Source organism: Pagrus pagrus (assembly GCF_965226575.1).
Source record: "Pagrus pagrus genome assembly, chromosome: 15".
NCBI lineage: Eukaryota > Metazoa > Chordata > Actinopteri > Spariformes > Sparidae > Pagrus > Pagrus pagrus.
This window is the reverse complement of record NC_140199.1, coordinates 398,793-413,792: the sequence shown is the minus strand read 5'-3', so window position 1 is coordinate 413,792 and position 15,000 is coordinate 398,793. Positions and strand designations below refer to the sequence as shown.

At 47.0% G+C, this 15,000-nt stretch overlaps 1 protein-coding gene across 2 annotated transcripts in view; it reads left to right on the top strand.

Annotated features, from left to right (window-relative positions):
* The first annotated feature begins 1,525 nt into the window (after window positions 1-1,525).
* Window positions 1,526-15,000, top strand: part of cul9 (cullin 9) — a 37,270-nt gene continuing 23,795 nt past the window's right edge. For both annotated transcript variants that reach the window (XM_084376293.1, XM_084376292.1), the window contains exons 1-4: window positions 1,526-1,719; window positions 4,025-4,720; window positions 10,615-10,769; window positions 10,890-11,498. In XM_084376293.1, the coding sequence (XP_084232419.1) occupies window positions 1,578-1,719; window positions 4,025-4,720; window positions 10,615-10,769; window positions 10,890-11,498 (1,602 nt within the window). In that variant the 5' untranslated portion in view covers window positions 1,526-1,577. The remainder of the gene's footprint in view (window positions 1,720-4,024; window positions 4,721-10,614; window positions 10,770-10,889; window positions 11,499-15,000) is intronic.

Here is a 15,000-nt window from a genome sequence, read left to right as displayed (position 1 = left end):
ACAGGAGGAGCCTGGAGGAGCCTGGAGAAGCCTGGAGGAGCAGGAGGAGCCTGGAGGAACAGGAGGAGCAGGAGGAGCCTGGAGGAGCAGGAGGAGCCTGAAGGAGCCTGGAGGAACAGGAGGAGCCTGGAGGAGCAGGAGGAGCCTGGAGGAGCCTGGAGAAGCCTGGAGGAGCAGTAGGAGCCTGGAAGAACAGGAGGAGCCTGGAGGAACCTGGAGGAGCAGGAGGAGCCTGGAGGAGCAGGAGGAGCAGGAGGAGCCTGGAGGAACAGGAGGAGCAGGAGGAGCCTGGAAGAACAGGAGGAGCCTGGAGGAACCTGGAGGAGCAAGAGGAGCCTGGAGGAGCCTGGAGGAGCCTGGAGGAGCAGGAGGAGCAGGAGGAGCCTGGGGGAACAGGAGGAGCCTGGAGGAGCCTGGAGGAGCAGGAGGAGCCTGGAGGAGCCTGAAGGAGCCTGGAGGAGCAGGAGGAGCAGGAGGAGCCTGGAGGAGCAGGAGGAGCCTGAAGGAGCCTGGAGGAACAGGAGGAGCCTGGAGGAGCCTGGAGGAGCAGGAGGAGCCTGGAGGAACAGGAGGAACAGGAGGAGCCTGGAGGAGCAGGAGGAGCCTGAAGGAGCCTGGAGGAGCAGGAGGAGCAGGAGGAGCCTGGAGGAACAGGAGGAGCCTGGAGGAGCAGGAGGAGCAGGAGGAGCCTGGAGGAACAGGAGGAGCCTGGAGGAGCCTGGAGGAGCCTGAAGGAGCCTGGAGGAGCAGGAGGAGCAGGAGGAGCCTGGAGGAACAGGAGGAGCCTGGAGGAGCAGGAGGAGCCTGGAGGAGCAGGAGGAGCAGGAGGAGCCTGAAGGAGCCTGGAGGAGCAGGAGGAGCCTGAAGGAGCCTGGAGGAGCAGGAGGAGCCTGGAGGAGCCTGGAGGAGCTGGAGGAGCAGGAGGAGCCTGAAGGAGCCTGGAGGAGCAGGAGGAGCCTGAAGGAGCCTGGAGGAGCCTGGAGGAGCAGGAGGAGCCTAGAGGAGCCTGGAGAAGCCTGGAGGAGCAGGAGGAGCCTGGAGGAGCAGGAGGAGCAGGAGGAGCCTGGAGGAGCAGGAGGAGCCTGGAGAAGCCTGGAGGAGCAGGAGGAGCCTGGAGGAGCAGGAGGAGCAGGAGGAGCCTGGAGAAGCCTGGAGGAGCAGGAGGAGCCTGGAGGAGCAGGAGGAGCAGGAGGAGCCTGGAGGAGCAGTAGGAGCCTGGAGGAGCAGGAGGAGCCTGAAGGAGCCTGGAGGAGCAGGAGGAGCAGGAGGAGCCTGTGAGCTCAGGTTAAACACATCAACAGGCATACACATAATAAAAACATTATATTGTGTACAAACAGTTAAACTCTGAAGAACCAGAACCAGCGTCACCGTCGGACTGAGCACGTGCAGGAATCTGACACATGAAGCGTGTTGTTCCTCTCAGCATCACGAGTTAATGTCGTCACAAACAGCAGGGGGCGCTGCGCTGCGCTCACGCAGGGTTCCGATCCTCCGTTAAACAAAGAAGAAGAAAAATAAGCAGTAGACGTAGAAGAAGAAACCGTCCCTGATGCTGCTCCTGTCACAGTGCGCAAATGCGCATCCAGCAGTGCGGACCTCCGGTGGATAGCGATAAAACCAACATCACCAGGCTGGGAAACGACACGTTAGGGCGGAAGAGAAAACAGCGCTTGAGGGGGAGGACAGAAACGAAGGCTAAAGTCTGTGACACGGCAGGTAAGACCCACTCACCTGGCGTGGAGCAGTTTGTTCAGGCCGGAGTGTGTGAGAGCGGAGCCGCTTTCCTGTCCGACCCGGGCGGATATCTGGGCAGGCCCGCCACGGCTCCTCCGGCTGTCATCCGTAGTTACTGTACACACAGTTCACACAGTTCACACCGAGATGAGCCGAATGCTGTGTCGAGATAATGACACACCAACCTGCATTTCAAAAGCCGCTGATTAAGAGCAGTTATACGTATAAACAACAGTATCTAAAGCACAAGATTGTTATTGAGGTAATTCATGGCAAACATGTAACCAATCACACAATCAAATCCAACAGAGAGTTAACTTTGAAAGTTGTTTTGCTTTTCGTTTTTTCAACAATAATGCTCGTGGAAATGGTGTTAGCATCAGAGCCAGAAGGTGACAGTGAAGTGCATTCCCACACAGTCTGACACTTAATTTACAAAAGTATAGTGTAAGTATTTAAAGGCCGAATTTGACAGAAAATGCTATTGAATCGTCTAAGTGTCTTAAATAATGCTCTAACTTCAATGTATTCTTGCTCATAAGCAACATTAGCTTAAATGTGGAAATTTTGATACAGAGTTTGGTGTGACGTTCTCTGTACAGTACCAGTACGGCGTGCGGTGGCTAGCTATCAGAAACAATTCAACCAGTTAACAAGACGATGTGAACTAGTTGTGTTAACTAGCCTAGTTAACGAGATAAAGACACCGTCGTTGTGTTAAAGCGGGCGGAAATGATCTGATCTTAAAACACAGGATAGCAACGACTGCTAACGTTAGCACTGTGGTTAGCTTGACAGTCTGATGCGTTCAGGTAGCGTAACGTTACAACATCAAGGGCTCGGCTATTTACTGAAACTACATAACTTCACAGCCGGTCACATGAAGACTCCGTCAGTGGTAGCTACATAACGTCAGTAACAGCCAATGATGTGTTCAATAAATGAAATCGTATTAATGTCATGCACACTTGGAGCGGTGTGTGTTAGCAGCACGGACTCAGTGGTCAGTGTGCTCAGGTATTAGACTGACCCCAGGAGAAGCTAACAGACGGTTCACATCACGCCCAGCAGCACGTGTGATCTCCAGCTTCCACAGAGAGGAGGCGAGAGTCCAGAAAGAGGAAGTGTGTGTGTGTGTGTGTGTGTGTGTGTGTGTGTGTGTGTGTGTGTGTGTGTGTGTGAGAAAACGAAAATGAAATCCTAATTTTAAACTGAGCCGTTAATACTGCGGGTTCACTGTGGGAACCACCGGGTGTCTGTATCCGGATCAACAGAGCTGCGCAACATCTTTTAATAACTTTCTCTATAAATGAATCGTCCTGTCCGTCCAGCACACTGTGGATGTTTCCAGATGTTTCCAGATGTGAGCTGTGGTTCAGTTTCCAAACATCAGCAGGAGGAAAGATTATGATTTTGTTGAGAAGGAGCAACATCAGAGTTAATCTGTAAAGTTTAAAGCAGCACTGTATAGTTTTGTAGAAGAAACTAAAACTGAGGGTTTTAATTATAACACAGTAATAATACTACTATTACTGTAGTAATACAAACTGTTTCCATTAGTGAATCGAAGCTAGATAAGTGGCAGGGTCCGCCACATATAAACAAAGTAAAACAGTATAAATTGTTTTATACATTTTTTTATTTAGTTTGTTTAAGCCAATCAAGATCTTTCTCTGCTCAGTAACATGTCATCAACTAAACTACAGACTGCTCCTTTAAATGTTTAAATAATATTAGTGAATTTCTCATCGATCAGACTTCAGTGGAATATGTTAAACTGTCTAAATGTGACAAGTCTTAGATTTTCCTGTGGAGCTGATGAAATGTGTTCTGATCGCTGAAGTTGAGGCACTGAAAGTATTTAAAGTGGCTGTAGAAACAAAAACGATGAAGAAGTGAAGTGAAGTGAAGTGAAGTGAAGTGTCTCATCAAATGTAGGAACTGAACAAAGTTAAAGTGCTAAAGGAACCAGGATGTTAAAATAGTTTTCCAGATTGTTGCTGTGACATTAATAAGTGGTTGTTACAGACTGAGGTGACTTATTTATCTATTATTTGTTCATTAATGTATGTGATGATTGACAGTAGAGCAGGAGATGAAGCGGGTTGCTGGAGTCCAGTGGACTGCCAGGATCTCTCAGATTCTGAGTTTTAAAGAGTTGAAGATACTCAAACATAATATGTCAGAATGGATGGAAGGCACGCATCAACTCCCAAAGACACTTTACATTTTGCAGTTTGAACTAAAGTTTTTATATAATCGTATGTGCTCCTCTCATGTCTCCTAGCAACCATGGTGGGCGAACGCCGCAATGGGAACCTGCTGGTCCAGCTCGGCCCGAGGCTGCAGGCGTATCCAGAGGAGCTGATCCGCCAGCGCCGCAACCACGATGGACAGACGGAGTACCTGATTCGCTGGTGCCTCGTCACCATCGACGACGGCTCCGGCTCTGGGAGCGGAAACAGCGAGACGGGAGGGACGAGTGGCGGCAGCTCCGGGGTGGGCAGTTCCAGCGGCTCCACTTCAGGAGAGAGCAAACCGGAGAACATCCTGATGTGGATGTCGACGGAGGACGTGTACGCCAACTGCCCCACCCTCCTGGGGAAGAGGAAAACAGACTCACAGCGCCCCCTGCAGCAGGAGAAGCAGCAGGGCGGCGAGTCATCGGATGGATGTCAGAGGAGTGGCGGCGAGTTTCCGACAGACGTCACCTTTGACGAGGTGGAGCTGTCGGACATGAAGGAGGACGTGAAGAACCTGGTGCGTCGAGCCAGGAAGCAGATGACCAAGAAGAGCGACTTCTCCATTAGCATCACGCACACCATCCATGTGCTGAGTGCCTACGCCAGCATCGGCTCGCTGGTCGGCGTCTTCAAGGAGACGGGCGCCCTCAACCTGCTGATGGAGCTGCTGTGCAACAAGGAGACGCAGACGAGACGCAGCGCCGGGAAGATGCTGCGAGCGCTCGCCTCACATGACGCAGGTAACCACAAACTTTATTATTATAAGGAACATACTGCTCTCTGATTGGCTGGTGGCTGGTTATAGTTTTAATCAGCAGCTCAATTCAACTACAGGTAACCATAGCAACGGTACTGATGCTTCAGGCCCTGATGGCAGTTAAAGGATCAGTTCGACATTTCGACAAAGAAGCTTTCTTTGCTGAGAGAAACTTCCTGAAGTCTCAGCTGGTTGCCTGGCAACTTCATGGTGACGACAAGACTCCAGGAAGTGACTTCGTCCAACACAACTCAGATAAGGGCCAGGCTAGCCGTTTCCCTCCGTTTCCAGTCTTTATGCTAAGCTAAGCTAACCAGCTGCTGGCTGTAGCTTCAGATTTGGCTACAGATCAGATCAAAGTGTTGATCAAAGTATTGATCTGATGATCTGAATAAAAGTATTAACTGACAGAATGTGATGCCTGAGATTAGTTAGCAGAGAAGAGGTCTCACTCTGTTGGAGTTGTTGAACACTGTGGTTGTACAGTGGTGTTACAGAGTGGAGCGTCTTCAGCTCTTCTGCAGTCCCGCCATGACCAAGACCTGTCACTGTGCCAGCTTCGATCTTTACACTGAACCAAACAGCGGCATGATGCCGGCTCAGCGTGTGCTTTTAGAAAGCCGGCAGGCGTGACGTAGTGAACACAACAGAGGCAGAGCAACAACGCTCCCTCATTCCATGTTCGTATGTTTTATAGAAAAAAGGCGAGGAAGACTAATGGTGCAACATTCCCACCTTGAACGGGCTGTGTAAAAGGGGTTTTTGGCAGACAGACACACAAACTGACTCATTTTGTTCCAGCCAGTTGGATAACTGCACTCACTTTGGGCACCGGCACTCATGTGTTGTCCTGTCTGGGAAACATCAGCACGACTCTAACACGTGATTATGGTCTTTAATCAGCTGTTAAAGGTCGTCCACACAGAGAACCAACACTGTAAATTGATTGTTTAACTGCAGTGGATGGTGAAGTCCACACCATGACTATAACAACAATGACAGTGTGAACGATATCTTTGAGATCACTTTCAGAGCAATTTGATGAACAATAGAGATGCTGACAGCCAATCAGAACCATCTGATTTTACAGCTTCATCAGTTAGCTTGATTTCTGGGACAGAGGAGTGATGATGATATCTGTGTCTATCTGTAGACGACCTCTTTATGTGAGCTGAAAGATGACATTTTAAGAGACACTTTTTAATAACTCAGTCTTGATTATTTATACAACTAATTAAATGCTTATGTAACTGCACTACACATAAACACATCATTTCACCTGAGACATACTGACAGATGCTCTGATGGCGTCTCTGAAGTTTGATTAGCCTTTACTGACGTCCTCCTTGATGATCAGCTGGATAATCGAAGGTTCACTCAAACAAAAGACGACAACTCTGTAACAGTGTGTTGGATTGACCCCACTCTGCTCATCTTTGAAGGATTTCATGGAACCAGAAACGGTAGAACAGTCCAGTCCAGTCCAGTCCAGCAGTAGCACTTCATCTATATCCATTTCCTGAGTTGCCGACACTGCAAACGATCGTTCATCAGGGTAGATGCTCACATCGTTATCTTTATTGTCATCGCTAGTGGATTGTTCTCAGGATGATGGCCCTCATCCTCACATGAAAGAGCAGATAAGCTCACTGGTCATGTGACCCTCAGCTTCACCATGTTTGTCCTCCTGTGTGTAACGCTGAGGCTGATCTTGGACCAGGTGCAGCTCTGCAGCATCCTGCTGCTCAAACACTTCAGTGATGCAGTGAAGCAGCAGGTCTGTTCAGACCTCAGTGCAGTAAATGAACCTGTGATGACGTCACACTGAAGCTTATTCAGCTCCTTCATCTGTCGGTCTGTCTGTTCAAAGTCCAAGTCCAAAGTGTCCTCCTGTCTCTGCTGGGGACTTTTGATCTTCCTCCGTGTCGTCGTAGCAACAACATAATGCACCAAATCTTCAGAGGTTTTGTCTGAAACGACAGTTGATCAGTGAAACTCTGTGTAAAGAGTGTTCATCAGTAAATACAGCTGTCATAAGTGACGTCTGTAGTGTTGTCAAAATTATTGATTCATTGATTTGATTTGCATATTGATTCTGATTTTCTGCAGTATAGATACACAGCTGCCATTTCTCCCTCCCTCTTCTCTCCAATAGCGAGTAATTACATAAACTGTTTTTGAAGGCAAAGAAATATATATCTAAAATAAAGTGTGATGTTTAATGTTAACTATGATCGTTCTGCTCTGCTACGAGCCAAGACAAGAGACGTCCTGTCTGGTTGTCATGTTGGAGCCTTGTAATATTTATCTTTCAATAAAAATCAAAAATGTTATGCCCTCAATGATGCGTAAAGTTTTCCATGTGTTTTCCATCTGGCACGTCTGTCACGTCTGTCACTTCTGTCACGTCTGTCACTTCTGGCACTTCTGTCACGTCTGTCACGTCTGTCACATCTGTCACTTCTGTCACATCTTGCACTTCTGGCACGTCTGGCACTTCTGGCACTTCTGTCACGTCTGTCACTTCTGGCACGTCTGGCACGTCTGTCACTTCTGGCACGTCTGGCACGTCTGTCACATCTGGCACTTCTGTCACATCTGTCACGTCTGTCACTTCTGGCACGTCTGTCACGTCTGTCACTTCTGGCACCTCTGGCACTTCTGTCACGTCTGGCACTTCTGGCACGTCTTGCACTTCTGGCACGTCTGTTACGTCTGACACTTCTGTTACGTCTGTTACGTCTGTCACGTCTGGCACGTCTGGCATGTCTGTCACGTCTGGCACTTCTGGCACGTCTGGCACTTCTGTCACGTCTGTCACTTCTGGCACCTCTGGCACTTCTGTCACGTCTGTCACGTCTGGCACTTCTGTCACGTCTGGCACGTCTGTTACGTCTGGCACGTCTGTTACGTCTGACACTTCTGGCACCTCTGGCACTTCTGTCACGTCTGGCACTTCTGGCACGTCTTGCACTTCTGTTACGTCTGTTACGTCTGACACTTCTGGCACCTCTGGCACTTCTGTCACGTCTGGCACTTCTGTCACGTCTGGCACTTCTGTCACGTCTGTCACTTCTGGCACCTCTGGCACTTCTGTCACGTCTGGCACTTCTGGCACGTCTTGCACTTCTGGCACGTCTGTTACGTCTGTCACGTCTGACACGTCTGTTACGTCTGTTACGTCTGTCACGTCTGGCACGTCTGGCATGTCTGTCACGTCTGGCACTTCTGGCACGTCTGGCACTTCTGTCACGTCTGTCACTTCTGGCACCTCTGGCACTTCTGGCACGTCTGTCACGTCTGGCACTTCTGTCACGTCTGGCACGTCTGTTACGTCTGGCACGTCTGTTACGTCTGACACTTCTGTTACTTCTGTTACTTCTGTCACGTCTGGCACTTCTGTTACTTCTGTTACTTCTGTTACTTCTGTCACGTCTGTTACGTCTGGCACTTCTGTCACTTCTGTTACTTCTGTTACGTCTGACACTTCTGTTACTTCTGTTACTTCTGTCACGTCTGTTACGTCTGGCACTTCTGTCACTTCCGTCACTTCTGTCACATCTGTCACGTCTGGCACTTCCGGACTTTCCGGCACTTCCATCACTTCCGTCACGTCTGTCACGTCTGTCACTTCTGTCATGTCTGGCACTTCTGGCACTTCTGGTACTACCCCTTTTTGTTTGTCGGGTTCATGTTGGCCCAAAAGTTGAGATTAAATCTGACAGACGTCAGAAGCTGTAAGTCGGCACTGCACAGACTGTGATCAGAAACCATCTTTGTTCCTTCTTCCTGGTATGGTCGTCAGCGCTCAGACTGTCAGAAAAATCCTGGGCGAGGAGCAGCTGAGAGTTTTTCCCATGAGTCATCGGGGCCACAGGGAGGAAACAAACACACAAGCCTCATTATAGATTCACGCACACACAGCATTCAGCCTGATAACATGAATCAAGGGGAGAGCTCTCACTCTGACTCTGTTTCTTGAGACCACAAATACACCAGACTTCATTTACAAAACAGCCTTTTTTATTGTTTCCTGCAGAATGAGGATGTCAGGGTGCAAACACTTTTAAACCAATGAGATAGCAGCAAGGCAGAGACATGCGGCATGATTGGATGAATGGGTGGAGCCTGCCACTGCAGAGATAAACACAGATGTTGCTCACAGGTTTATTCTAAGCTGAAGCAGCTCTGATGTGACACAACTTGTAGACAGAGGCGATGACTGTCTCCTCTCTACGAGGAAATAACATCATCATCCTCAGCAAGGAGGCTTTGTTTTCCTTCTTGCTTTCTTGGCAACCAGGAGACGAGGAATTGACCGGTTCATGATCAGCTGAAGAGTCTTTATCAGACGGCTGCTTCAGATTAATGCGTTCACTTTTCAGAAGCTTTGACTGTGTCCATGCCACACCCAGCAGCCTCTGCTCAGAGGGAAAACTGAAACCATGAACTGAACACCACAAGTTTACTGTGAAATGAAACTACTGGTGCTGTTTTCACTGAAACACTGACCTCAGATTAACCCTTGTTTTCATCTCTTATTCCCCTGCAACAGTCAGCATCAGGTGTCCGACATCATTTGATTCAGGAGAACCTGAAGTTCGAGTCTGGTTCATTTAAAGTCACAATTTAACATTTGAATCTTTTAGAACGGCTGATCAAATGTTGTTCTTTTTTACTGTGAACTTCGGACCCCTGAAAGACATCACTGTTCTTCACAGAGACATGTAACATGACACACATGTAATATTGGAAGCATGCAGTAACAACTAATGTCTGAGCAGCTGTTAGCAGAGTCATGAGTTCAATTTGAGTTTGGTTGGTGGGTTCAGATTTAGTCCTGTCAGACTGTTGAGGGCCGACGTGAGTCCTGTCAGACAGTGTTGAGGGCCGACGTGTCAGACAGTGTTGAGGGCCGACGTGTCAGACAGTGTTGAGGGTTGTCGTGAGACGTGTCAGACAGTGTTGAGTGTTGTCGTGAGTCCTGTCAGACAGTGTTGAGGGCCGACGTGTCAGACAGTGTTGAGGGCCGACGTGTCAGACAGTGTTGAGGGTTGTCGTGAGACGTGTCAGACAGTGTTGAGGGTTGTCGTGAGACGTGTCAGACAGTGTTGAGGGTTGTCGTGAGTCCTGTCAGACAGTGTTGAGGGCCGACGTGTCAGACAGTGTTGAGGGTTGTCGTGAGACGTGTCAGACAGTGTTGAGGGTTGTCGTGAGTCCTGTCAGACAGTGTTGAGGGCCGATGTGAGACCTGTCAGACAGTGTTGAGGGCCGATGTGAGACCTGTCAGACAGTGTTGAGGGCCGACGTGAGACGTGTCAGACAGTGTTGAGGGCTGAGTTCACTTTCAGAAGGTGGTTGTCAGAAACGGGCTCAGAGTGAGACGTCGCTGCCTTCCTGTCAGTCACATGCAGGGTGTCAGCAGCGTCATGGTGGTTTTAGCAGCCTGACGGCAGCATGAGTCAACACTTTGTCTTCAGCTCCTGTCAGTCAGCTCTGCTCCTGCAGGGGGCGCTCATCTCAGCTCTCATAACACATCTGATCAACAGTATTGATCAGCAGGCTCAGACAGTCAGGATTGATCAGGTGTTGATTTCTCCTCGTGGAGGTCTCAGAGCTCAGCTTGGTCCAGACTGAAATGTCCTCAGCTCTGAGAGACGCACCTGGACAGCTGGACAGCTGGACAGGTGGAGGATCACTGCTGGTGCACAATAAACCACAAAGAAGAGGAGAAGTCTTTATATTGTCTGACATTGTCTCTTTCTGTCTCTGACTCTGACTCTGTCTCACTCTGACTCTGACTCTGACTCTGTCTCACTCTGTCTCTGACTCTGTCTCACTCTGTCTCTGACTCTGTCTCCTCTTGTCTGTCCACAGGCAGTCGGGCGTACGTCCTGCTGTCTCTCAGTCAGCAGGACGGCATCGAGCAGCACATGGATTTTGATAATCGTTACACTCTGCTGGAGCTGTTTGCTGAAACTACGTCGTCGGAGGAGCACGGCATCTCCTTCGAAGGGATCCACCTGCCTCAGGTAAACACAGGTGTTGGTCCTTCTGCAGGTGTGACAGACATGATGCCTCCAGGTCTTAAAGGGGCAGTTTACCCAAATCTCCTCATTTCCTGTCATCATAATTTTAATGTCTGTGTTCAGATTCCCGGGAAGCTGCTCTTCTCTCTGGTGAAGCGTTACCTGTGCGTCACGTCTCTGATGGACAAACTCAACACAGCGGGGGCGGAGTCCGCCTCTGACAGACAGGACGCCAGCCCCTCCCCTGCCTCCTCCTCCAGTGCCGCCCACCAGACGGAGCACCTGCGCGTCCAGCGAGAGTTTGACTTCACCATGGCGATGGCCAACCTGATCTCAGAGCTGGTCCGCGTCATGGGCTGGGACCGCAACCGTCAGCCTCTGGGTGGCTCTGCTCAGCGCCCGGGAGGAGGCGGGGCCTGTGGGGAGGAGCAGGGGGATGAGGCGTCCCGCCCCGTCCTCAGGTCCATCTTCCAGCCTCGTTTCTGCGCCTCCCCCATCGTCCTCACCACCACCTCCGCCGTAGCTGCTCCCGCTGCCATTCCGACAAAGAAGAAGGCAGGAAACGGATTCAAAACGCGCTCCGACTTCGCCAGCCGCTCGGCCTACGTGGAGTACGTCCAGGACAACCTGAAGAGCGGCATGATGGTCCGCATGCTGGAGGACTACGAGGAGGTGAGCGCCGGAGACGAAGGAGAGTTTCGCTACAGCAACGACGGCTCGCCACCTGTTCAGGTGAGGAGACTCTGACATGAAGTGTAACAGACAGAACTGACACTGATGATCAAGAATATTACAAAAGGGAAGAAGAGTTGAGCAGCACTGACACTTTGTGGTTTAAATCATGTGATGATTATTTTGTTGTTAAGTGTTTCTTAATGAATCCTCTCAGCTGCAGCTGATAACAAATCATGTACAATATTTGATGTAGTCAGAGTAGCCGACACATCGTTCTGCAGCGAACCTGACACAATATTCTTACACTACCAGAGGAATAACTTCACAGTTACACATGCTGAATTTACAAGAGGAGACAAATAATTAAGAATTTGTCGCAGAAATCTTTTTACAAAGTTTATAAAGTTTCTCCTCATTGAACAACCCACAAAAGTATGTGATTTTTTTTTAAAGTAGTCTGGTGCAGATTCCTCTCAGAGGACAGAGATCTGAGGATAACAAGAACATATTAAAAGTATATCTGGTACTTTTAAAGGAATAGTTCACTCTAAAACAAAATTATTATCGACTCACTCTCCTGCTGATGAGAAGACCGGTGTAGTTTCTTATTCCTCAAAGTGCAGCTGCAGACCCGCGGTGCTTCCCTCCGGCAGCAGTAATCCATATAACGGGCGTCAATTGTGCCCGAGAGGAAAAGGTCCATAAAACTACACAAAAACTTTGTAATATTCCTCCATACTGCTCGTCCGCTGCAATCCAAGTGTCCTGACGTGGCGACATCCAGAGTTTACTCCAAACGACGTCATTTAGTACATTTTTACAGCCTGAACAGTCGCTATGCTGCATCTGCCTGGAGGCACCGAGTCTCCCTCACAGCCGCTCGCACTACAGAAGCCGCGGCAGACGAGATGAACGAGACTCGCGATAGATACACTAGCAAAAGAGTCTAAAATGATAAGACCAAATGCCAAATCAAACAAAAAGCAAGCAAAAGAACAATGGTTTGACAATGAATGCCCCCTTTTCAGAAAGCATCTCAGAAACCTGTCAAACAAGAAACATAACGATCCTGAAAACCAAGACCTACGCCATGAATACCACACAGCCCTGAAACAATATAAGACAATTATCAACCAAAAAAAGACCAAATATACTGAAGATGAATTAATCAAAATTGAAAAGGCAATAGACCAAAATTCTTTTTGGAACCTGCGGAAAAAATGTAATTCAACCAAAAATGAAGACAGCATTAAAATTAAAGATGGCAACGTTTGGAAAAACTATTTCTCAAATTTATATCTAAACCCAGAAAACGATGGTTTAAACACACAGCAGATGTCCATAATTGACAAATTAAAATCATTAGAAAATGCAATAAAAGACAACCAAAATGCTTTGGACGGGCTAATTACAATTGAGGAGCTACAAGAAAAACTTGCTGATCTTAAAAATGGAAAAGTTTGTGGCATCGATGGTATCAGGACAGAAATGCTGAAATACAGTAGTAATAAACTTAAACTGGCTATACTAAAATTATTTAACTTGGTGTTAAAAAGTGGAATTTACCCTACAATTTGGAACAAAGGATTGATTACTCCTATCTTTAAAAGTGGAGACAATCTAAATCCTAATAATAATAAGGCGTTTGTGTGAATTCTAATTTAGGGAAACTATTTTGTAGCATACTAAATTCAAGAATACTGTCCTACCTCACTGATAGTAATGTATTAAGTAAGTCACAAATTGGCTTTATACCCAAACATAGAACAACAGATCACATATTTACTCTCCATACTCTAATCCAAAAACATGTACATCAAAAAAATAAAGGGAAAATATATGCTTGCTTTGTTGATTTCTGGAAAGCATTTTATTTAATTTGGCACAATGGTCTTTTCTATCAGTTACTCAGAAATGGTATTGGAGGCAAAGTTTATGATCTAATTAAATGGAAATACTCAGAAAATGAGTGTGCTATAAAAATTGGAAAAAAAAGAACTGATTTCTTCAAACAGTGTCGCGGGGTCCATCAAGGTTGTAATATGTCCCCAACACTTTTCAATATATATATTGACCAATTAGCAAAACTACTTGAAAACTCCCCAGGACTTGACTTGGAGGGGAAAGAAGTCAAGTGTCTGTTTTATGCAGATGACCTCCTTCTGTTATCACAAACAGAACAAGGAATGCAAGAATATCTGGACATACTCCATGATTATTGTGTAAATGGGGCAATCAGAGTAAACCTAGATAAAACTAAAATTATAATATTTCAAAAGAAAGCAAGATCACAATGTAGAAAGAGTCAGTTTACTTTGGGAGAGACAACACTGAGCCACACAATGGAGGACACTTACCTTGGCCTCACTATCACTGCTTCAGGTAGTTTTGTTAAAGCTGTGAGTTCACTAGCAGATAAAACCCGCAGAGCATATTACAGCATACGAAAGGTTCTATTCAGATTAAACCCCCCAATTAAGATCTGGCTTAAAATTTTCCAAAGTCTTATTGAACCAATCCTCCTTTATGGAAGTGAAGTTTAATTAAACAAGAGCACTGGGACTGAAAAAGTGCATCTTGAATTCTGCAAAAACAGAAACCACAAACCACGGCTGCAGAGCAGAGCTGGGCCCGTTCCCCTCTTAATCAAAACCAAAAAGAGAACTATTAAATGTTGGAAGCACTTGATGGAGTCTGACGTCGACTCATACCAGCACAGAGCAGGTCTGTCTGAACCCAGATAATAACACCTGGAATGGGACAAATGAGGAAATCAGACTGAAGTCAAAATGACACAGAAATAATTCCAGACTCACAAATAAAACAAATCGACAAAGATAATAAACAAAAATATTGCCAACAATGGAAAACAGAAACTCAAACAATCAATAAATTAGAATGTTGTAATTTACTGGACAGAGAATTCAAATTGGCCGAATATTTAACCCAAATAAAAAAATCCCAAAAAAGACAAACCCTTACGAAATATAGACTCAGTGACCATAAACTGGCCATTGAACCTGGTCGCCATAAAAGAGACTGGTTGGAAGAGCAAAAAGAGCCTGTGTCCACTGAGACACTGGAGACGTAGAGACAGAGACTCACTTTCTCACAAACTGTCCCAAATACAAAGAAACTAGAGAAGAATTATTTCCCACCGAATCCTCCAACAAGACAAGTTAATCCCAGTCCTTCTGGGAGAAGACGGCTCTGCTGTAGGACCAGCAGGAGGACATGTCACTGCATGTCCCACATGGAGACATGTTTCAATGTAAAGACTTTCTGTTTGTTCATACTATCCTTATTCTCATTATCACTTATTATGTTATTATTGTTTATTACTTTACACACACACACATGCACACGAACACACACAATTATTTTCTTATTTTATTTTTCTTAAACTTTATTTATACATGTATACATTAACTTATGAAGTGTATTTTTGTCCTGTTTAATTGACTCTTTATGCTTTAAACATCGTCTATGTGACATTCATGCAAATAAAGCAAAGCCAATTGAAGAGAGAGAGACAGAGAGAGACAGAGAGAGACAGACA